Raw genomic sequence first — 23,640 nt, 5'->3', positions numbered from 1 at the left:
GAATGATAAAGCATGTTGTAGTGTTACATTTTTTTTTTTAAAGTTTGGTAATCACAGAATTGAATAAATCTGTATCAATAATCATGCCACAAGCTGATACTGGCCAATATATCGGGCATCAAAATGAAGAATTCTCTGCAAACTACAAGTAATCAAACATAGACTGAAATTATTCCATGCCATTTAATCAGGGATGTGAATGAGACAATGAGATGGGAAGCAAAACGCAAAGGGGCCAGATGGAAGTGGGGGGATAACAGAAATACCAGGTAAGAGCAAGAGGGGATGGCAACAGTTCAGTGGGGGATAGCAAAAAGGCCTGACATTGCATTATTAGTACTGAACATGAACTGGCAGTTTGTGAATTAGATTTGTGCACTATTGTGACATCATAATTCAAGATCCAGCATTCTGGAATATTTTACAGAAAGAGACCCTATGATTCAAGTATTCTGTTTTTTTCCCCTCTTAAAGTTTTATATTTATGTAGAGTAGGCCTACTAAATATCTCATTAATTCAGTTTCATCTGTTTTTTTGTCTCTGGTCAAATGAAACTAGGGAGGCCTTCACATAAACATTTTATTTTGATATACATCACAACATTGCTATATGTTTTTTTCTTTAATTCCAAAGAACACCGTGTAGATCATAACCAATAAATTATCAAATTTCAGACTCAGAACATGTGTCTACCAAGGAAATACAGGTGCACAATTAAAAAAAGGAAGTCATGGCAATCTATCACTCAGGATTCTTAAACATTAATGTCCTTCAGTACAGCATATTCCCAGTTACAGTTTCAATTCTAAATGACAAGAAATGAACATTTAAAATCCCACAATTTCATATAAAGTAGAAAATAAAGAAAAAAGCAGATACAAGGTTGGCCTCATTTTCTGTAACAAGGTAATCACAAACAGGCATCAGATTACAATTTTTTGCACACCCGTGTCAAAATGACTTATTCATTCGGCGGTGGACAGAGTCAATATAGCTGCAATTAAATATTTACAACGTGTATCGCTCTAGACTACGCTATTTGTTACCTGTGCTATGGTCAACCCAAATGGGATGAAAATAGTTCATATCAAATGACAGAACGCTCCTGAATCACTGCCAATACATGGGGGAGGGGGAAAAAAATAAATGGTCTATTTACATGGAGTTCTGCATAGTAAAACAATTACATTCTACTTCCGAGATTTTGAGCACTGTGTTCAAATTCACCTCTTTGCAATGTGGTATACACTAAAGAGCCTTGGTATTGAAGTGTGAAGGCTACATATGTATTTCCCTGCCAATGTCGGTTAAATCAATACATCATCCGTTCTTTCAATGTTGCCATGGGAGGGTGGTTAATTTGATTTCTCGGGAGTTTGTGCCAGGAAGAGCCGTGCAAACAACTTTGTGGCATTCCCGGGCAAATGACCAGCACAGACTGACACAGTTTGTTTTTGAATATTCTGTAAAAAGAAAAAAGACTTACAGAATGAGTCTGAAGACAGACATACCCAGTGCATTTTCAGTGCAGAAGAATCACTCGCTGTACAGATAAAATGCTTGAGTATGCAAAAACCTGTCATAAATTTACATAAATACATGAATAAGAGAAATATTTATGCCTTGCACATCCCCTTCAATATAATGATGGAAACCATCACACCCCTTCCAGCCTGAATAAGGATTTGTTTTTTGTGCAATAGTTCCCCAGTGGGTCCCTGGGGTCCTATATCTCAGGTACCTTGGTTGCAATTTTGTTTCAAAAATTCTCAATAGGACACAAGCCAGCTGATTGAAATGGATGACTCATAGCCTAAGCACCTTCTGCATCAGACCACACTGTAACTATGGTGACCTGTGGCACTATTCTCTTATCCTAGCTCTCCAAGATGCTCCACCTATGCTAAGCTCAGGAAAGGCTTCAAATTCTGATGGCCAGTCTATCTACAAATGTCATGATTAGAGACACTGAAGGGACGGCACAAACTGACGCATCACAAATCAAAAGAAGAAACTGGATGTGAACCCCTGCACAGGCCAACAAAATGGCTGCTCCTAAAGCCATTCTATAGTATTAATCATTATTTTCAAGATCTACCACGGTACACAGGCGCTAAGTTTCATAATAAATAAGACTCTGTAGTTACTACCAGTGTTACCAACTTTCAGCAGATAAGGTATGGAAAAATAGTGATATTACAATGCATAATAGCACAATTTAAATAATTAGCAGTATAAATCCACTTGGAACAGGTGCAAGTATTGACAAACAGCCATACATCGTATTAAAGTGAGGTTAGTCATACATTATTCTTCCATAAATCAATACTTTATAGATAATTATAAGCAAAATTGTCCCAGTGCCCACTGTTTTATGCATCATCTCTTTCTCAACAACATTGCTGCGTAATTAACTATCATTGTGTTAACCATTCTACTCCATTCAATGACCATAATATCATGTTCATTTGGCAGACAAACGCACACAGAGCTAAGAACACAGTATACATAAAACAATTTATTGTTTTCTAAAAATGTAGATTCTAAAATAAGATTTTTATTCTCTTAAGATTATAAATGAGGAAATCCCATGCACTTTAGTCTTCTGGATCACAAGGAATTCTCATTTAAAATTTAAATAAATACAATACGGTGATCAAACTATGTAGCATGTAAATATTGCAAATTACAACATCATATGAAATTATATTAATTTCACAACAGGAGTGCTTAAGGAATAAAAATAAAAAATAAAAATCTAATGCAGCAGCCATTGCATGCGACTCCACCAGTTCTAATGTACTTCTTATACATCCATGGGTATGCCAGTTTTAAGCTACAAGTTAAATTGTTTTTTGTTGAAAAAAAGCTATAATTCCAATTATTCTTATTTAATAAAGTAATCATTTCTTGCAGTAGCTAGAAATAACCTTTCATGAGAAGAAAAATTTGTTTTTTAGTCAAATATAATATAGTTACTGATCAATGTGGCTAAAGTGACAAGACACGCAAAAGCATAACTTCCACGCAGAAAGAAGAAAGATTTTCAAGGCTTAAGTCAGAGCTAGTATTTCACGAGACAGTTTTAAGTGGAATGCATTTTTTTAAAGGGCAGTCTATAATACTGTACCACTGATGGCTATGGTTCCCCATGCAGCCTCATGATTGTGCCAATTTTAATCCATGGCAAATGTGCTTCCAAAAAATTAACAGTAAAGTGATTGTCTCGTGGCAGCTTTATTGTTTAATGCTAAATCTTCCATCACACTCCTTCAGTTAAGGCCCGTTCAATAACAATATGGACCACCGGTTAACACAACTGACAAGCTTTTAAACGAGCAGATAACATTCTATGGCTAGATCAAACTGGCTTTCAAACCGTACAAACAGTCACTGATATAAAATCAAGGCAGTGCCTTGGCAATTTCAGCACATAGGTATTTACTGTAGACCTGTTATGTAGGTCCAACTTGAGCTGCACCATTTCAGTAAAACGCACTCTTCCTGGGCACTGATGAGCAACCAACTATACTTCTACTCTACAGACTCAGCGAGTACAGTTTTCTCACTCATAAGTCTTCTCATGGGCTATCTGAAGTCACCTATGATGCATGCCATCACTTTTGTAGTCTTATTATACATGTGCATTTTATAAAACAAAACAAAACAAAACAAGAAAGAAGTTTTTATGAGGACGCTGTCCGTCACTGTGCAGGTTCCACAAAAATAACATACTGGCCTGGCATACTGAAAAGTGCATGAGTCTGCATCAGCACGCATGAGTAGAATTTGCATGAAATTTGTTCCAAACACTTTTGCATGCTCATATGTACTTCCATTAACAACCTGTCTGGGGAAATGCCGGTAAATGTAACTGTCTCAAAGCTGCTAAATGGTAATTAAAATTCCATCGAAAAAAACTTCACCCATACTTACAAATAGTGGATATATGCCTCTACATTAATTTATTCAAGTGTTTCAGCATTATAAGGCCAACAGCAGACATTTCATTTCCAATAAACACAAAAAATGCATTCTTCAAACAACCTGACCCATGAAATTCATGTTTTTGTTGTAACACCTTACTGTACTATACACAGAATAGTATATATTGTTGTTTGCACACAAATTTAAATTGTACATTAAATATCGCTGAACCGTTTCCACTACAGGGATTCTTCAAATTTTCGACAGCAAGCGCCTTCAGTGCATTTCAGTGCATGGAGATAGCATGCAAACATTTGTACAATTCTACAGCCAGGAAACATCTGTAGCTAGGTGTGTGCATAGATTGGAGGTCATTCCCATGCAACCTTCAGTTAAGAGTCATACTTTCTTTGTAAAAATGGGCAGACGGACAGATGATGTAGGAGGTCCCGGTGGTGCTGCCATTAAGAAGATCCACAGCCATCTCCGGTTACAAAGCAGATGGCTGGTAGGAAAACCAGTTTTCGCTACAGATGTCCCAGCTTGTTAAACAAACAGTTGACGGACGCTAATCGCCAATAAAGTCAATGTTAATCATTGATCGTATCAAGCTACGGTTGTGAAAACTCATTTTTGTTATCAGTAGGTGTCCTTGCCTTGCACACATGTAGCCTAGCAGACGGAAATTAGCATTACAGCTCACTTTGAATAGCTTTAGCAACCAGTGAAGAAACCTCCTGCGACTGAGCCGCTCAAGCAGCAGAGGCCGCATTCAAAATCATGAGAGTACTAACATGGCTGCCGACTAAACATCAAACAGCAAATAAGTCTGCGAATGACTGCTTTACTCTTAGGGAACGTCTCCAAATTACAATTCTGAAGTGCTCTCCAACTTTAAAGCCGGTCTGCCCTATCATCCCCTCGGTCCCTGCCCCTCACTAACCAGTGAGTGCACACTGACATCATCAAAATGTGACAAACTAAATCAGTCACTGAAAGGGTTGTTTCGTTTGACACAGCAGCAACTTAGTCTGCTGCCTTAAGATTTTAGAGCACCAAAGATACCCTGCAAGAGAGTTGCACGTTCCCAAAAACAATGTGTTTTTGCAAAATGATCTAATCCAACAAGGATTGGAAAAAAAAATAATTCCAGTGAGCTGTGTGGTTGCTTCATGCACCAGAAAACAGCCGCTTTACCATGTAATATCCAAGCCAAACAGGCTGCATGTAGTGGGGGGGGGGGGGGTTAAATTAAATTAAATTAAATTAAATTAAATTAAATTAAATTAAAAATTTTTTTAAAGAAATTAAAAATAATAATAGTGTTAATAATAGTGTTAATAATAATAATAATAATAATGTATGTATGCCAATATTAGACAAATGCAAGCTACTGTATCTAGTTATATAGAAATGTCAGTATTTACAAACCACACCATTGTAACAAGCTTGCCCCATATTGCAACTACATTTACACAAGTATGTACAATTCACATATAAATACAATTTCAGAGAGTTGAATTAACAAGAAGAGGAGACAAAAACGACATTGTAGCAGGACAGAAATAAACAGATTGAAGCTTTTCGATTGGCCTTATGTAAATGACTCTGAGCAAATTCACCCAATAAAAATTAGAATGGGGTGGACCAATCACAAAGGTTAATTTGTGCAACTTCTATTAATAATGAAACATATTTACACAGGTATGGAAAAAAAGAATAACTTCATTAAATCAACTTCATTCCCTCCGATAGATTTCTGACATTCATAGATACAACAGAAGGTTTTTAGCCATACATGAATAAGCCCCATCGTTTTTTTTTTCTTAAAAAATAACCAGGAAATTTAATTGGATCTAGACTGTTAAAAAAAACTGAAAACTAAAACTGAAAATGGACAAATCTGCGGGATAGATTAGCTATAATCCAGATTAGAATGCATTTCCTGTTGCTGTCATAGTGCTGACAACTGTGCACCACTCAAATAAACAGTCACCATCAACATCAGCAATGCAGGTCAAGCATTTATAATTATTAAGAAATGCCTCCATATAGCACATACATTTTCCCAATGAGCTCTTCCTAAACTTGTAAACCATAACCTTACGAAGCGGAGGACAGACTGTTAGCTACCTCTTACTTCTCAGCTAACAGAATGTGCTGGAAGGTGCTTATAGCCCTGATGCAGTCTGGGGATCGGCACCTGTGAACCAGCAACTTTTCCAAGACTTTCTTTAAAATTTTAAGTAAGCATGGCTTCATTTTCTCAAAATGTATTTTTGAAGAGAAGTTGGCTGAATGTTTTTAGTGCTGTATGTGGAAAGGCAGTAGCTTCACACAAACTCTATCCCAAAACCAAGATGGCAAGACAAGGGAACTTTTTAATTCACTGGAATTTAATTTAAATATGTAAAAACCGCAATGTAATTTCATGGAAATTTTTGCAAATTATACAATTAACCAGTGAAAAAAAGTTTTAACCTAAAAACGACAGGGCTTGTCCATGTGGAGCAAGTCCGTTCCTCAGCAAATTTGACCAAATACTTGAGGCTTAAGTGGTAGCAGTCAGAAAGGAATTGGTTTAGTGAACGAAAACCAGGCTGCAGGAACGTGTTCCAATATTTGGAACATGAGAGGACCGCACCAATTCAACGTTGGGATATGCAAGATTTTGAGAGAGATAAGAATGCCATTGGGTGTGTGGGGGAGTGCACTGCTACTTTCCTGGGAGAGAGGGCCAGTTCTCTGGACACCGTCTTCCCTGTGTGGTGGAGGAAGGGGGGGGAGTGAGAGAGAGAGCCCGCCCTTCTCCCTCCTGCCCTCAGTCGGGGTCACACGTCATCAAAGATTCGGCCGCGGGACGAGGACATGGACAGGTACCGGCCCCCCGTGTGCCTGCAAGGCGGGACAGACAGAGGGGTAAGAGGCAAAATATTTAAAATGATCCATTTACTGAGCATATTTTTGTGCTGGTTTCAGCACTGGATGCAGCAATTATTAATGACTCCATTATAACGCGACCATACTTAACACGATGGCAATTCATGGACACAAATTATTGCATTACAATGAGGTTCCCTGTATTTCCAGGTTAATCTGGAAAAGTTATAGACACAGACAGGCAGACAGATGGACAGACACATAAGATGATAAATACATAGACAGACTTACAGATACTTAGTTAACTGTCTGCAAGGAAAAATAACAAAAATACAATATGGTACAGGAGCTGTCGGGGCAGAATAACCTAAGCAAATAAACTGGAGCAACAGGAAGACACCGAAAGCTGGTTTACTCGGTCACAATAAGTACGACACAAGTTGCGGGCAGCCTTTCACAAAGTGCTGCACTGTCTCTCAGAAGTTCTCACACACAGATGTAATGCACCACTAGGGGGAGCCCACTTCTGGTAATGTGCATGCATTTGATCTGCACCACATACAGCGAGAGGAGAGAGTGGAAATGAGATTCATCAGGAAGAGGCCTGTTCTACCTCCCCGTCTCCAGGTCCATGTCATCGGAGGCCGCCTCTGCATTGAAGTCCAGCGGCTCGGCATCCTGCAGCAACTCAATCTGGTCTCTCTCCGGACGGCCACTAGACCGAGAGTACTTCGCTTCTGTCAAACACACACAGGGGGAAGGGGGGCACCATTTCATGGAAATGCGTTTCATGGAATTCTCCGGAATAACAAAAACTGCATCTTTTTTCACCACTTAACCAATATAACATGTTTAGTCATATGTGGCTTTGAATAAACTTTAAGTTTTTGAGTTAAGAAACACTCACAGTACAAGTGGACGAGAATGGACATCACAAAAACACGGACAATTTGCAGCTTGGTCTCATTAACGTGAGCTCGGGGTGATCGTAGATAGGTACACTCACGTCGGTTAGAGTTGGCGTTGACCGTGTCGGAGTAGTTGGTCTCTTTCAGCTCGGCAGGGGCGTTCTTGTTTCTGGCGGAGTAGTCGTCCCGCTGGTTTCCATAGCGCTCTTTCCATTCCTGAGGCACAAAAAAAGAAATTCTGAACCACCTGCTTCTGCAACTCAATGCCTCAGATGGACAAGCCTCCAGCTGTGTGCGATATCTCCATCTGTAAGTCCAAGTGCCCTCTCAGCACAGAAATGATAGATAAACACATACATAGACTGGATGGGTGAAAAGAGGCACTTACTCTTCGTCGGTTATCTCCATCTTCCACTCTCTGGCGTTTTCTTCTCTCTGCATCAAAAACAAGCATATACTACTTCTCTTCTGAAACACCTACATTCTGTATAAGTATCTACCTAAATCCAACCAAAAAGCACCTCCTGGAAGCACTCTGACATCAATGGGCATTTAAGCTAAATCAATGACAACAAAAAGCTTTGTCATCAGATGGTAAATACAAGCTGCAGGAAAACAGTTACTCATCTGGAAGCCAGATGAAATCATGGCATCCAGATGATTTCTCTCTCAGCGAATACTGTGTGCGAGGGGAATGGGAGAAATGGGACAGACCTCGCCGGATGAGCTCCTTGCCCTCGTCCATGAGATCAGAGGTCATGTTGTTGTCTCCCATAAACTGCTGGAAGCCCAGGAGGTTGAGACAGCGTGTGCCCAGGCTGTGGGGACAGAGACAAACGTGCTTCAGTCTGCCTCCATGTTTGATACTGTACTGTATATCAGCCTTTTTGGTTTTAAATTACATTACTGGCATTTAGCATATCAACGCTTATGTTTAATTTCAGTTATTTTTTTAATAAAACAGCTGGGTATTTACTGTAGCAATGCTGATTCAGTAATTTTCTCAAGGGTACAATGACAGCAACCCCCCCACCCCCCGGGAATTGAACCTGTAATGTCTGAATTACAAGACAAGTTCCCTAAACATAGAATGGAACCACTATATGTGCCCTGTTTCAACTCACTTTAATGCCGGAAAACCCCAGCATAAACGGGAACAATGCAACTGTCTGAAAACTGGTGGAATGGCTCTCTCTATATAACACAATATTAATGGTATGAATTACCTCATTATATTAAGGAACGTCACTCGACGTGAGACACCCTATGATAATGCTGGAGCTGTCGTTTCTAATACTAAAAGACTACATACTCCTAAACCCAACTTGCTTGCTTCCATCTCTCAAACTAATAATGCTGAACGGAACACACAAAAACCTTACTAGCCTCTAAAAGAACATAATCAAAGTTGCTGATTTACCAAACTGAGGCAGCAGCGATGTATCAGACTCACCTGAAGTAAGTGGCGATGCAGAGCAGAACGATTAGCATGGGATAGTAGATGTAGAATCCGTTAGCTATGAAGGACAGAACCCTCATGGAACCCATAATCTGAAAGGGGCCGGCATAACGGTTCGTTAATAGAAGCATAAAAGTGCTGTGGCATGGTCAGACTGAGTATCATTGTAAGTTTGGTCTTTTTTTTTATTTATCCAAGCAGGACCCATTACATTACATTACATTTATTTAGCAGGCACTTTTATCCAAAGCGACAAACAGAAGTGCATATCAAGGTCACTGGAACAACTACAAAACACAGATTCGATAAGGTACAATATTCATTTTGTACAGTTATTCATAGCCAAGAGCACAAAGTCCAGTTCCCACAGCGAATATTATTCTGACCTAACCTACGCTAAGTCAAACTAGTGGGCAGTACAGGCTACAACATTAGGACGATAATACATTAAGTACAATAAGTCCTGGAATGGAGATGCATGTAACATGAGTGGCATGAGACCCCTCCGCAGACTCACAGAGGTGTAGGCAGTCTGCTCCTTCTTCTGGTGCGAGATGGTCGAGTCCATGTGGATCAGACCCAGGAAGTTCAGACACAGAGGCGGAGTTAGACGGCAGAACAGCCTGCAGGGAACCACACAGGGGAGGTCTAAAACAGGAGCTACTAAAATAGATCAGAGAAGCCCACCAGATACTGAAACCTCCCTTTCTGTTGGGAAGACACCTTTTCAGCACACCTTCTGTTTGTGCTGAAATACTTCAAGTTAAAAACATTCATTACGGGGTGTGACCAAGTATGATAAGATTCCAGGGGATATTCAGAAGCACTGAAAACTCCAGTTACCAACCAGAACACGGAAGCTGACCATTTGGGTTAATCTATGAAATCTGTGCTACTACTGACAACACCCAACTGATCTGAACCAGAGGGGTTCATTCATACAGACCAAGAAGCTCTGATTACCTGTCCATTGATGACTAATTTCAACCAATGTCAGGCCCCACCCCCCTTTGAGTCACTAGCCAATAAAATGGGCCTGACTAGTAAATACTCCTCTGAGTGACATACATGCCGCTGAACTGGAGGCTGTAGGCATCAGTCTGGTGGTGAGAGGCGAAGTAGTAGTAGTTGAAGACTCGGATGCGGAACACGGTGGAGTACACGCATGTGCAGAGGAAGAAGATGGTGATGAAGCATGCCATCTAGGAGGAGGAGATTAAATATCATCAGGGAAAGAATGGGACTGTCAAATCACGTGAGGGGCGTATGGATGTGGAAGATTCTCTTTCAAGCCACAAGGCAATGTCCATTCATAACATTACATTACATTCATTTGGCAGACGCTTTTATCCAAAGCGACGTACAGAAGTGCATTTTCATGATCGTAGACAACTGCTGAACACGGGTTCAGTAAGGTACAATTACTTATTTTGTACAGCTATTTCTAGCCGAGAACAACGAACACTATCCTGGTCTAACATCTGCAAAGCATATAATATATATCATAATAATAATAACAAAAAAAATATCACCTTCACCATAATAAGTGTATTACGTTACTAATAAATCATAATCACAATAAAAAATACATTATTATTATTATTATTGAAGGAAGGAAGGAAGTTCAGAAGATAATAATAATAATAATAAGGAAGTTCAAAAGTTATTATTATTATAATTACTAATTATAATAATAATAATAATGATAAACAGCATTTATATACCACCTTTTCATGCACGGCAGCCATTTTGTGCCAGAACACTACACCACACATCTGCATATATGACCTTTGATACTGTTGCTATAGATAACACTGTTGGAAACAGGGCACTGGCGGGTGTCCCACACCTCTATGTACAGGTAGTTGTAATCGCGCTCTGCCAGCTGAATGAAGACGGCAAAGAGGGAGAGGACGGGCCGCGTGCTGAAGAAGGTGCACTCGGACCACACCACCGCCACGGAGAACAGGGACAGAACCACTGCCAGGACGCGGTAGAACCACTGCCTCAGGAGGCACTCCCAGTACCATTCTGAGAGAGAACAGAGATACAGGAAAATGCCATTTACACCTGTATGTAACACCTGAGACAGAAATACAGGAACATACCATTTACACCTGTATGTAACACCTGAGACAGAAATACAGGAGCATACCATTTACACCTGTATGTAACACCTGAGACAGAAACACAGGAACATACCATTTACACCTGCATGTTACAGCTGAGACACAGAGATACAGGAACAAAGCATTTACACCAGTATGACACAGCTAGGCACAGACAGAGAGACTATATCATACATAGAAGCATGCGCACACACACACACACACACTGTTCAGAGCGAAAGTTTAAAAAAGTTGTTTTCACAGTAGTTTATCTTTTTCACTGTACCATGCCTCACACCATGTCTACTTTGCAGAGTCAGCATGCCTGCTTTTAAACTACCTTATCTTAAGGCAGAACAAAACTACTTTATCACAGGAAGTCTCCACCATTTGCATTAGGACAGTGAAAGAGAGTGTGGAGTGTTCAGGCAGCCTTGCGACTGGAGATACACAGCACCCATTAAAAACTATTAATAATCCCCACACAGAGTCAACTTAAAATGGCACTAAAGTCATATTTAATAATCAACAACAGAAAAATAGACAAAAACGTACATAAACGCACAACAAAAAAGTATTTTTCTTTCCTCTTGGAGGAAAGCCAGTTAGTGTTAACCCACTTAAGCCCACGGGCAACTAAAGTTGCCAAAGTCTCTACCACTCTTTTTCCATGTGTGAATATTTTTTGGATGACTATGGATGCTTATGTAAGAAATCTCTGGGAAAAATCTGGGCATTAATGGGTTAAGCTCCAAGGATCTGTTAATGCTACAGAAAACAACTGAGTAATCAGACAGAGCCCACGATTAATCTGGATACAAATTTTACCTGTAAGGAAAACCACACCCAAATATATAAAATGGTATTTTAACGAGAATACAAACACCCTGAGTGTGGCTCTGCTTTATAAGATCCAAGAAAAATACTGCAGATGACAAAGCTCCAGAACTCATGGTTTTGGTTACTTATTGTCTGCAGTTTCAAAAACACGTGATCACTTGTCCTCTGTCAATCAGTAATTTGGTGAGATGAACAATGGAAATGATTCTAGCATTTTTTTTGTTGGTATAACCTGTTTTTCCTGTTAATATCTTAACAACACATTATCTGTATTCGCGGTTTGGACAAAGCCACCAGCGTGTTTCGGGCGGAGCTGTGCTGTGTGCCCTCCTCCTCTGCCCTGGTGCTCCACTCACCTACTGTGGAGGTGTAGATGTAGCGGGCGAACCAGCCAGGGGGCTCGGCCGGCGCGAAGCTGTGGACAAACTGCCGGGAGGAGCTGGTCTCGTTTTTGGCCACGTCCTCCAGGTGAAAGGCCTGCTCCAGCAGGATCTGCCACTGCACCCGCGTCCGGTTGTGCCGCTGCACCGCGTAGATCACCTGACCGACAGGGCCGCCGCATCACATGATCACGCGCAGCCAATCAAATTACATTAGGGTAACAGCATTTATTCATTTAGCCAATTACAGGCTACACTGGCCCCTTCTTTTCGAGTCTCACATTAAATTGGCAGCGTGATAAATAAATGTGACGGACTCTGCGAATGCAAGAGGTCTTCAGTGAAAACTCTTCCCCTGTGGTACCTGCTTATGGAGCTTCACCAGGCTCTTCTCGCTGGGGTAGGTGTTCTGCTTGTCGTCAAAGTCCTCGTAGTCATCCATGTTCCTCCCCATCTTCTCTTGGTACTCGATGGGACACTGAGGCGGGGCAGTGCAAAAAGAGTCAGGATCCACTGCAATAACCTTATCATACAATTACATCTTCAATCCAATTTTGATATTAGGGTTGACAGAAACGGTGTACTGTGAGGGACATGGATGCAATACTGTTCTTCAAGGTCAGAACGAGCCTAGTCATGTGCCAGGCATCTTAGAGTACTATGAGCCTGACTAAATTTGATACTGATCTGAGATCAAAAGATTCATAGTCTTGTGCAGCTGGGGTTCCAAATGGGGGCAGCGATTTATGCCAACTAACAAACTAACCGATGACACAGCGTTGGCTAAAACTTGCAAGAACCAATCAGACTGCAGGGAAACCAATCTCACGAACTGCGCTTGCCTTTCTAGTCACTCCAAAGAGGAGACTACACATGGACAGGAGGGATTCAGGGGGACTGGAAACCCAGTGCTGCGGGGCCACAGAGGCCGCACCTCATTCCGCATTCAGCGCTTCGTGTGAAGTGCCCTTCATTTCTCGGCTTACCTTTCGCAGAATGGTGTCGATGTACTTCCTCAGGGGGTGGTTGTACTTAATGGCCTCACTAATTTTCCTCACCTCCTGTTCACAGTCAGAGAGACAGGGAGTAAGAACACATAGAATACACAATGAGGAGAGTAACCTCCCCTGGTTTGAGCCAAAACAGTGTTGAGGCTTCCACCTAGTCCAGGTTTGTTAAGCAGAACCTCATACTGCAAAATCCACGTTGGCTATCCTTTAAGATACTGCTCTTCAAGGAATTTATATGACATACACCTGTTTCTGGAAGGAGCCTCAGTCAGAAACAGGTGCATGTAATTTGTTTCTGAAATCACATGAAGACATCTCCCTGTTTTTAATTCTTAATAACTTCTTTTACCTGTGATTTCAAGCTTAACAAAAGCAACAATATATGATAACGGTCCAGGGGTCAATGCTGTCTGCATATATGCAGTTTATATTCACAAATTTACATACGAAGAACAGTTTTTTCGGTTTTTGCTCATATTGGGAAGAACATCCTGAACGTTCCCGGTGGCCATTTTGTCACCTCCATTATGTCCTCCAGGTTCTCCTCGGCGTCGGCCTTCTCTGTCATCAGCTTGGCCGCTTTGAAGTAGGTCTTCATAAGCAGGTGACCGCGGCGTGCGCTGTTCCAGTAGGACCGCGGGATCTCCACCAGGCCGTAGCCTAGCAACAGCACCAGCAGGAACAGGCCCCAGGTGTTGGCCGCCGTGATCCCTATCGTCTGCAGCTCGTACCTGCAGGGGCCACAGTGAACCGAGGTCAATTACCACATAGTCTGGACTGAACCAGACAAGGGCTGTATTGGACTACTTATTATAAGTAAAAAACTGGATTTTGGTGGGGGGGGGGGGGGGGGTGGCAGTGCCACAGCATGGCCAAGAAAATAAGAATAGGAGAGAAAGACGAGGAATAGAGAATTGGATAAGACAGAGCGGTGGAGAGGAGGATGAAGCGGAGGGAGTGGGTGCCAGAGCATGGCCAAGAATTAAGAAATAAGAATAGGAGAGAAAGACGAGGGATAGAGAATCGGGTAAGACAGAGCGGTGGAGAGGAGGATGCAGCGGAGGGGCGGAGCTCTCACCAGGACAGGCGCCACTGCGGGTGAATGGCCACGTAGATGAGCAGCGAGCCGAAGATGAGCAGGTAGGTCCCGTAGTAGATGGCGTTCTCGATGAGCGCCGTCTTGGTCTTCCCGGCGATGGAGAAACCGCCGGAGCGAGCGTACGACTGCATGAAAGGGAGCAGCAGCCTGGGCGGAGCCAGAGCAACGTGCGTCTCAAATGACCGGCCATCGATTTACAAACACCCTCGCTAAAATACAGCATTCATCTCAAATAACCTGGCCTTCATTTACAAACACCCTCGCTAAAATACAGCATTCATCTCAAATAACCTGGCCTTCATTTACAAACACCCTCGCTAAAATACAGCATTCATCTCAAATAACCAGGCCTTCATTTACAAAAACCCTTACTAAAAATACAAGATTCATCTCAAATAGCCAGGCCTTCATTTACAAAAACCCTTACTAAAATACAAGATTCATCTCAAATAACCAAGCCTTCATTTACAAAAACCCTTACTAAAATACAAGATTCATCTCAAATAACTAGACTAAGCATGGTTCAACAGACCCAGGAAGTTAAAAAAACAGTAGTAGTACCAGCACAAAATGTCTTGTCGTCTTGCAAAACAGATGTAAATCCAGTGAAAAATACAATTAAATTTAAATCTTCATTTCCATTTTTTAAATGTTGTTAACTGTTGTGCTGTTGTGATCACATGCATGTATCCTTCATACAAAGATATCTGTAACATACTTTACATTTCTGGCATCCAGTAGGTGCTCTTATCCAGACCCAGTGTTCACAAAAACAAAGCATAAGCGCTGGGCAGGAAGCCATTCATGTCTTCAAAACATGACGGCTTAAAAGCCAAGAAAACCACATTTCAACCAGCTTTGATTTATTAGGATATTAAAAAAAGCCATTAGCAGTGAAGGGAGCTGAAAGACATTTCCCGCCAAGAGATATTGATCTCTCAAACTCACAGACACATCACAGAACTTCAGAGGAAGTGTATCAGCATTTTGTAGAGGAGTTACATTCTATGCCCTAGAGAGACAGCTTCTGCCTTCTCAGCATGCAGTGAAGTGAATTTCAATCTGGGAATAAATGTCCTCACAGTGTTTGAAAACATCCTCACAGTGTTTTAAAATGTCATCAGAGTGTTAGGAAATAAATGTCTTGACAGCGCTTGTCAACAGTGTGCAGCAGGGAAGGGCTTATTGTTTCAGTAACCCAGAAAATACACAGGGACAGCCAAGTGTGATTCAAGTCATTCATGCACGAGTGATGAAGGGGTAGTCTGAGAATGGCAGAAATCACTGCATGTAGGGTTACAAACATTCTCTTGCTAAAATAAAGAAAATAACTCACAACTGAAGGTGCCTTGGTGATTAAATTTCTCACAGCTGCAGAAAGCAACCGTCATACAGCAAATTAAATTTTATATGTTATTCAGAAGAATGCAAGCTTGCAGTTTTTTTGTGGGTTTTTTTTTTGTTTGTTTTCTCTTTCAGTGTGCATCACTGTGGTTCATTAATAGCAGTTCAAATGTGCATGACAGCAATAAATAGGACAGACCTGTTTGGTTGAAGCCTGGGCCGCACCGACTAATGAGAACACTCATATTAGTTGGGGTAGCCCGTGTTGCAGGAAATAAGGTTTGGCCAACCCTAAATGACAAGTGTGTGACCAACAGAGCTTTTTTTTTGTTTTTCGTAGGGTGTGTTCAAATACCAAATTACTGCCAAATACCTTTTCCATGAGTGTACAGAACTCATTCACACCCAATTTCCCTTACTCACAGACACAGACTACATATGTGTAAACTGTCTGTCACTGCTCCCCAGCCACACCCTACTAACCTGCCTGCCAAGATGGAATCCTTTTTCTAGCATGTGCCAAACCTGGAAGATTTATCACTCAGAGTATACTACACCATTACCTTCCAATTTCCTCTATTATTGCATATTGTCACAGTGAATGGTTTCACATCTTAGACAAAGGGAACCTGAGTAAACACAAAACACTTTTTGTTTATTATTATTTAAATTATATTATGAAAAAAGTAATCAAGCCCCCACATCACCCATGTGAAAAAGTAATCGCTTCCTTAAACAAATTAACTGGTTGCACCACATTTCGCAGCAATAACTGCAACCAAATGCTTCCCATAATTGTACATCAGTCCTTTGCATCGCTGTGGAGGAATGTAGCCCACTCTTCTTTGCAGAACTGATTGGTAGGTTTTCAAACATGAACTGCTCATTTCAGGTCCTGCCACAGCATCTCTATTGGGTTCAAGTCAGGGCTTTAAATCGGCCACTCCAAAACTTGTATTTATTTTCTTTTCAGCCATTTCAGGTTTTGTAAAGTCAAAGTTCCCTGGCTATGGAAAATTAGACATTTGCTGGTTTTTGAGGAAACTAGGAAGTATCCACCAATTATTCATACTTCTCAGGTTTCTGTTGTGTCACAACAATTAGCCCTAGCTGCATTTCTGACCTCATGGTCACCAGCTATTCAGCTTTAAGACCTGGTGGCTGTCTGAAACCCATGGGCTCACCACCAGACACTCTATAAAGCATCATAAATGAAAAGTCATGGTTTTTGAGGCTGGTTCATGTCAATCTGATTGGTTCCAGCAATTTTCAGACAGTGCTGTTAGATGACAGTGGATGAGTTAATAGGAATCACCACCCACATTTGGAGCTTCAGGAACATATTCATCAGAAGTAGCTGACCAGTAGTTTACTAGCAAAGTGCACCTAGTTGGGTAGACGTTTGCCATAATTGCTTTTCCTTGGCCTTTTTGAATAAATGTGAACCGTTCTTTGAATTGTTCTTAAACTGAATGTGTATGCAGTTTCTAGTGTATAAACTGAGTACAATTTTTATCCGGTGACACAACACAACTGCTGCACATTCACCAGGCGAGACAATCAGGCTATGACAGCTGCAGTCTGTCTTCTGAGGTGAAAGAGTCACACTCACCATGTGAGGCACTGTGAAGTCCAGTACACAACCCTCCAGAAGACGGGCATGATCCCATCCGGAATGTAGCTCCATGGCTTGTAACACACCTTCGGAACGCTTCAAAAGGAAATCAAATAGACCAAGAAAATGAAGGAAACAGGCAATAAGCTGACTTTGCAAAATAAACTCTGCAACAACAACAGAGCCCACACATATTTACAGGAACTTCCCACGTGAGAAAAAAAAGAAAAAAGTGGAATATATTTTAGCCTTAATTTAAACTGATATAATGACAACATAATTGCCAACATTATCTTGCTCAAATAAGGAACAAAACTGAGGGTGACATGGTTATCAGGTTACTTAAGTTTGTGGCACGCGATGATCATCCAGAAGACTAAATTCTGAAGCTTATTCAGAAGAGTGCTAGCTGGAAGTTTGTTCTTTCAGTGGCTTGCCTTATCTGTCAGTGGCAGTCATCATGATTTATCCATAGCAGTTAAAATGTTCATGACAACGGAAAACGGGACAAACCTTTATAGATTAAACATGGGAAGCCCCAGCTTATATGAAATAGTTGCCAACCCTAAATGAGCGTGCAACCAACTGTTTTCAGAGATAAAAAAATATATATATTTTAATTTTCCTACCAATTAATGAGCCATTCCCTGTGTTGTGGATAAACTAGACTACAAACTGCACTGTCTGAAATGTTTTGTAAAAAGGGTTTTTAATTAATGCAGAACTAATGATCACTCATTTCTCTCTAATGGCACTCTGAAGGCCATGTCATGCAGGGAAGTCAGAAAATGGAAAAAGAGATCATTGACATTAAAAATGAGAGCACGTCGAATTGAAAAATTAGATTGTGAGCAATCGGCCATCAATTAACATGCGCCAGGCCTCACGTTCTGGCTTCAGAAAAATGGCCCTGTTCTCTCAGAAACTCTGTTTAGACCGGTTCTCATGCAGGATCCTATGAAGCATGTTTTAGTGCTCTGAGGGGGGTTGAGATTTGGTGGCCTTTTTGCACAGGAAGACATCGGGCCGATGGGGAGCATTAGGGCAATGTGAGAGAATCACTGGTATCTCAGTTCAGAACTGGTTGCAGCTGAATTGAAATCATAAATGAGTTCCAGGCTGGAAGTACAGACTACTCTGCTGTACTGCGATTTGTGTTCTAGCCATATATTAAGGGGTTATTTTCAATCAGTGAGTGAATCAAAGCTTAAATTGGTTCCAAAAATACTTAAAACTGGAATGCATTTGTCACATCAGTTAAATATCCTTTTAAAACAATAACAACACAATAAGATGCATATAGATTTTAAAAGACGTGAACACTGAACACACACACACACACACACACACACACATAAATAAATGTACAGTATGTGTATCCTCATAGAGATTTGGGCAAAGTGAATGTTCTTACTTAGAGCTGGTAACATTAGCAGTTTTTTTACTGAAAACGGATCAAGCTAAGGGAATAACCGCAATGCCCCACCTGGGAATCAAACCTGCAACCTCTAAATTAGACACCCAGTCCTGAACCGTTAAACACACACATATATGTATGCGGCAAAGAGATAACAGTGCTTTTGACTGATGTAGAGCACTCTAACCTTTTAGTGGGCTGGACAGTGGAGTTTGTTGTTGTCTGGTTGGAGAAAGCTGAGGACACAGCAGGCAGGCCTATGGCTGCATGCTCTTTATTATCAATTCTGCACTGGTTGTAAATAGTCTGAAACAGGCAGACAAAGAACACATGAAAAAAAAAAAAAAAAGATCAACCCGCAAACCAGACCAAAACCCCGAAGTGGCACTTCACTTTCTGGGAATCTCTGATATTATTGCTGTTTTTTGTGTATGCTTTTGATTGGCCCAAGTGTAATATAGAATATATCAGTCTGAGCCAAATGAAAACATATACTAAAACTGGAATACAGTACTTATTTTAAATCCAGAAAGTGAACCATCAAAAAAAATTACCACATACATTAATGGGAAGGACGGAAATTTAGAAAGGTCAAGTGTGGTAATTATCTTGCAATCTGTTTGAGAAAACGCTGTGAATTATATTGCAAATACCAAAAACAGCAGGGGGAAGAAACCAAAATGAGACCAAGGGTCAATATTATGGTTCATTAAAGCTGTGTGGGCCAGAAAACTAGGCATCAGCTATTTTTTTATTGGATTATCAGTTTTTAATCCTTGTACACCAGCAGCAGAGTCAACAGGAGCATGCTGGTACGGTGTACAGAAAAACTGTTTGCCATTTACGTTAAACAGAAACTGAATAAACAGAAACCTCCTTTTTAAATGACAAATTAAAGACATTAATAAAACAAAGGCCGTTTAAGATTACATTTCCCTATCTAGCAGACGCTTATCCAGAGCGACATACATGGATAGCATTTTTACATTCAAATCATTTAAACAGCTGGATATTTTACTAAAGCAATTCAGGATAAATACCCCACTCAAGGAAAAAGTGGACTCGTGGACACCTTGGACTCGAACCCACAGCCTTTGTGTTAGAAGCCCAGCTTTCTAACATCTCTACTACACTACAATTTTTTATTTATTTATTACATTACTATACTGCAAGTCGCTCTGAATGAAACCATCTACTGAAAGACCATAATGTAATGTAATGATTGGGAAGTTCAGTTCATACCCCTTAAATCAGCATTACACAGAGTCAGGACAACTCTTCTGCGTACTTAAAGTACACAGCCACATTAAGTAACCTGAACAGCATGCATACTGAGACAGAGACCTCAAAACTAAAAGCAGCTGCATAGCTAACTACCACCCCCCTTCCCCCCTTCTTCCACACCCCGACATGGTAAGCTGGGCACAGTAAATGCTAGGCACTCAAACATGGAGGACTTTAATGTGATATAGCAAAAAGCCCTGTTTAAGAGGACCGGTGGTGGAGGGAGTGAAATGTGAGATGCACACACACAATAAGCCAAAGTAATAAGACAGGGATAAGAAGGTTGTGATATCACCTTACTGGTAGAAAACAGGGAGGAGCTCCACCAATCATGGAGTACGTTGCTAATAACCAGCAGAAAATGCGACAGTGACTGATGGATTCTTTCTGGCTATACTTCCAGGGATTCCTGTGGGAATTACTTGGAAGTAGCCAGAAAGCATCTACCAATCACTCTCAGTGTTGTTTACAATAACTGCTTCGTGATTGGTGGGGATTCTACTTTACAGTGATGTCATTACCCCCATTTTATTACACCTGACACGTGAAATCATGACGCCACGGAGGCAAGGCCAGCGTTGTAGCTACTGACCGTGCTGACGTCCAGAGGCAGGATGAATACTATAAGGAAGCACAGGTACCAGGCCAGCAGTGTGCCGAACAGTACCATGCGCTGCTGCTTGCGGAAGTCTCCATAGCGATGGAGGAGGAACAGCGCGAGGAAAAACACCACCACGATCTCGATGCCCAGCGCGGCGCCACTCATCCTGCCGCGCCGGCGTTCCCGCACGTAGATTCAAGCGCGACGCCCCGTCAACTAATTGACTAATTGAAAATGAAGCCCTCAGCACATTCACTTGGAAACACTGCGAGAAAAAATAAGAGTCCGTTTTTTCATTCCACACATTTTCATACAAAGAACAGTCATCATTACATGTAATATCAAAATTAACAAAAAAGGAAGCCAATGACATGACAACCCAACAAATTATAAAATAATAGTAATGATACTAATAATATAAAGTGGAAAATACATATATAGCATATCAAATACATTAGAGTTGTTTCACAATAATATTATTACAATGCTTCAAAAACAACTTACACGTAGCATTAGATTGAAGTTGAAGTGGTACTATGTCTACTTGCATTGTCCCTGCCAAATAAACTAGGCTATATGAATGAAGATAACAGATTTAAGGACGTAATCGGGGATTCGGTTTCAATAAGAAATAATTCATTATATAAGCCTGGAGGGGAAAAAAGAGTTCGTCCATTTATTCTAGACCACTGGCTTCATACACAATATGCGACAGAAACAGCGAATTAACCAGACGATGAAATACAGAAAAGAATGTCTGAGTTTGCCATGCTGGACAAAAGAATGCATAATTCCGAGGCCAATAAATCAACCAGTGTAGGCTACACTGTAAGACCTAAATGCAGTTTTACTTAAACGAACCGAACAGTCTCAGCTTTAAAGTAAAATTAGCCTAATACGTTATTTTAACTCGAGTAAAGAAAGAGTTTAAAAAACAGTGAATGGGCTACTAGTTCCCCTATTCAAATGGTTCAAGGCAGTCGGTTTCAATAAATTGAACTTTTTGTTTAACTCGCCCAGACCAGAAGCAACTGAAAAAGCAAGCATTTGTATTGATAAATATATTTCTGAGCCATTTAAATCATTCAAAATTTCACTGTGGTGGGAGAGTTGGCGCACATAGCCACACTTTTATCAAATTCATACCTGCATTATTAGGCTATTGTTGTTGCTATTATTATTATTACTATTATTATTATTATTATTATTATTATTATTATTATTAATAATAATAATAATAATAATAATCTTTTAATATTCGAAGACTATAGAGACAGATAAATGTTAAGAAAATTGCAGTAAGTTGTCTTAGAACAACTTCTGTTCTCAAGTACCGCAAGTGAGTGTGAATTTGAATTTGAATGCCATTCGCAGTGAAGCATAAATATCGACCATTGCACGCTTGAAAGCTATTAGAAAATTAGACTGTATGAAAATATAGGTGCGGAGCAACCCGTTTTTCGACTTGTATATTATTAACCACGTTCCTCGTACTTGTAGCTAAACGTGGCAGGGCGCTTTACAGTGAAATCACTGTAACGTTTGTTAACATTAGCAAGATTTGATTGATTTCAGCTAGGATGGCGGATTTGAAGTTTTACCAGTTTTAGCTGGCCGGCTAGCAAACAAGAACACGAAATACACGAAAATAACCTAAGATCATGTTAATTTTGCACATAATTAGCCTACAATGCTTTCACTTCTGCTAATACAACCACATGCATTTCTGTACATGTCATTCCGTTTTGAAATGTATATTATTAGCAAGCTAGCTGTAAATAATATCGTAGGATCTAGGATAACATAATGGAACCATAAACTGAAATGTCACTTAAGAAATAACGATAACCTCGGCATATTTAGCCTTGGAAGCTAGCTAGTTGGTCAGCTGAACAGCTGGCAGTTATCTACATTATGTAGAAGCTAACAGATAGAAAATATACAATTAATCGAAAAACAACTGGACGGCATCAGCTGTACTACAGTATAAATTACCAAGCAATTCTCTGGGAGGAAATCTAGCGAGCTCCGGTTATAATCGCGGCACGGAATAATATAATTAGCTAACGTTGGCAATCTACAGACAATTTAAAGTGATGCGATCCAGGTTAACTATGCTACTGTTTGTGGACCAGTTAACTAGCTAAATATCATAGCTGGTCTTGCTATTCATGTGACTGCTTGCTATGTTGCTAAATCAACATGCCAAGACATGATGGACAATGAATTGGTCTTAAATGCGAAAACAATACTGTGTATCTTCTTACCTGTGCTTAGCTGCCAAAGCGAACCCTGTAATGTTTCGCACAAAAATTCTTTATGGACGAGAAAATGGGCTTTAGAAATCCAGTGATATTTGTGGAGGTGTTGTATTTAGCGTCATATCCTTGTTGCTTCCTGTATTTTTCCTCTTCAGTGGATTGAATTTGTACTTATTTGAAATAGTAGTGTATACCGCCCCCTAAGAGCCTGGAGTGTGTATTAGATCAGCCTCCATGAATACCCTGCAGAATTACAATTATGAATCCAGCATATTATAGCCAAGGCCCCATAAAGAGTTGCTTATCAATTTGGCATCCAGCCAATAATTGATTGATAAGAGAGATCCAATGGGGTCATTTTAATTGGTTCAATAGATTATGATATGTATTTCCAATTATCTTTAAGAAGGACACGTCAAAACCTTTGTGCACTGGGTCCATGAGTTTTTTGTTGGTTAAAAAAATTGTCCAAAACAAAATGGTACTACATGGAAAACACTTTTCCT

The 23,640-nt window shown here is 40.4% G+C and overlaps 1 protein-coding gene across 1 annotated transcript; it reads right to left on the bottom strand.

Moving 5' to 3' along the window:
• Positions 1-530: 530 nt before the first annotated feature.
• On the bottom strand, positions 531-23,279 carry lmbrd2b (LMBR1 domain containing 2b). Its single transcript, XM_035390992.1, has 18 exons — positions 23,141-23,279; positions 20,865-21,138; positions 19,176-19,294; positions 17,569-17,667; positions 14,592-14,759; positions 14,034-14,244; positions 13,490-13,564; positions 12,868-12,981; positions 12,480-12,663; positions 11,025-11,206; positions 10,244-10,377; positions 9,693-9,798; positions 9,170-9,267; positions 8,431-8,534; positions 8,105-8,151; positions 7,815-7,932; positions 7,422-7,545; positions 531-6,823 (listed from the first exon to the last, which is right to left on the bottom strand). The coding sequence occupies exons 2-18, from the start codon at positions 21,036-21,038 to the stop codon at positions 6,760-6,762; spliced, it is 2,121 nt and encodes a 706-aa protein (XP_035246883.1). The 5' UTR covers positions 21,039-21,138; positions 23,141-23,279; the 3' UTR covers positions 531-6,759.
• Between the last annotated feature and the right edge of the window lie 361 nt (positions 23,280-23,640).

The sequence above is a fragment of the Anguilla anguilla genome, chromosome 14, assembly GCF_013347855.1.
Source record: "Anguilla anguilla isolate fAngAng1 chromosome 14, fAngAng1.pri, whole genome shotgun sequence".
Lineage (NCBI taxonomy): Eukaryota > Metazoa > Chordata > Actinopteri > Anguilliformes > Anguillidae > Anguilla > Anguilla anguilla.
The sequence above is the reverse complement of the archived record's forward strand: the minus strand, read 5'-3'. Positions and strand labels throughout refer to the sequence as shown.

What these genes read in the sequence shown, in the direction of transcription:
- lmbrd2b (XM_035390992.1), bottom strand. Translation starts at nt 21,038, where the DNA reads ATGAGTGGCGCCGCGCTGGGCATCGAGATCGTGGTGGTGTTTTTCCTC. An exon ending in CCGCAGTGGCGCCTGTCCTG is followed by an intron (nt 14,245 to 14,591) that starts GTGAGAGCTCCG and finishes TGGCCCCTGCAG; the next exon opens with GTACGAGCTGCAGACGATAG. An exon ending in TGGTGAAGCTCCATAAGCAG is followed by an intron (nt 12,664 to 12,867) that starts GTACCACAGGGG and finishes CCTGTCGGTCAG; the next exon opens with GTGATCTACGCGGTGCAGCG.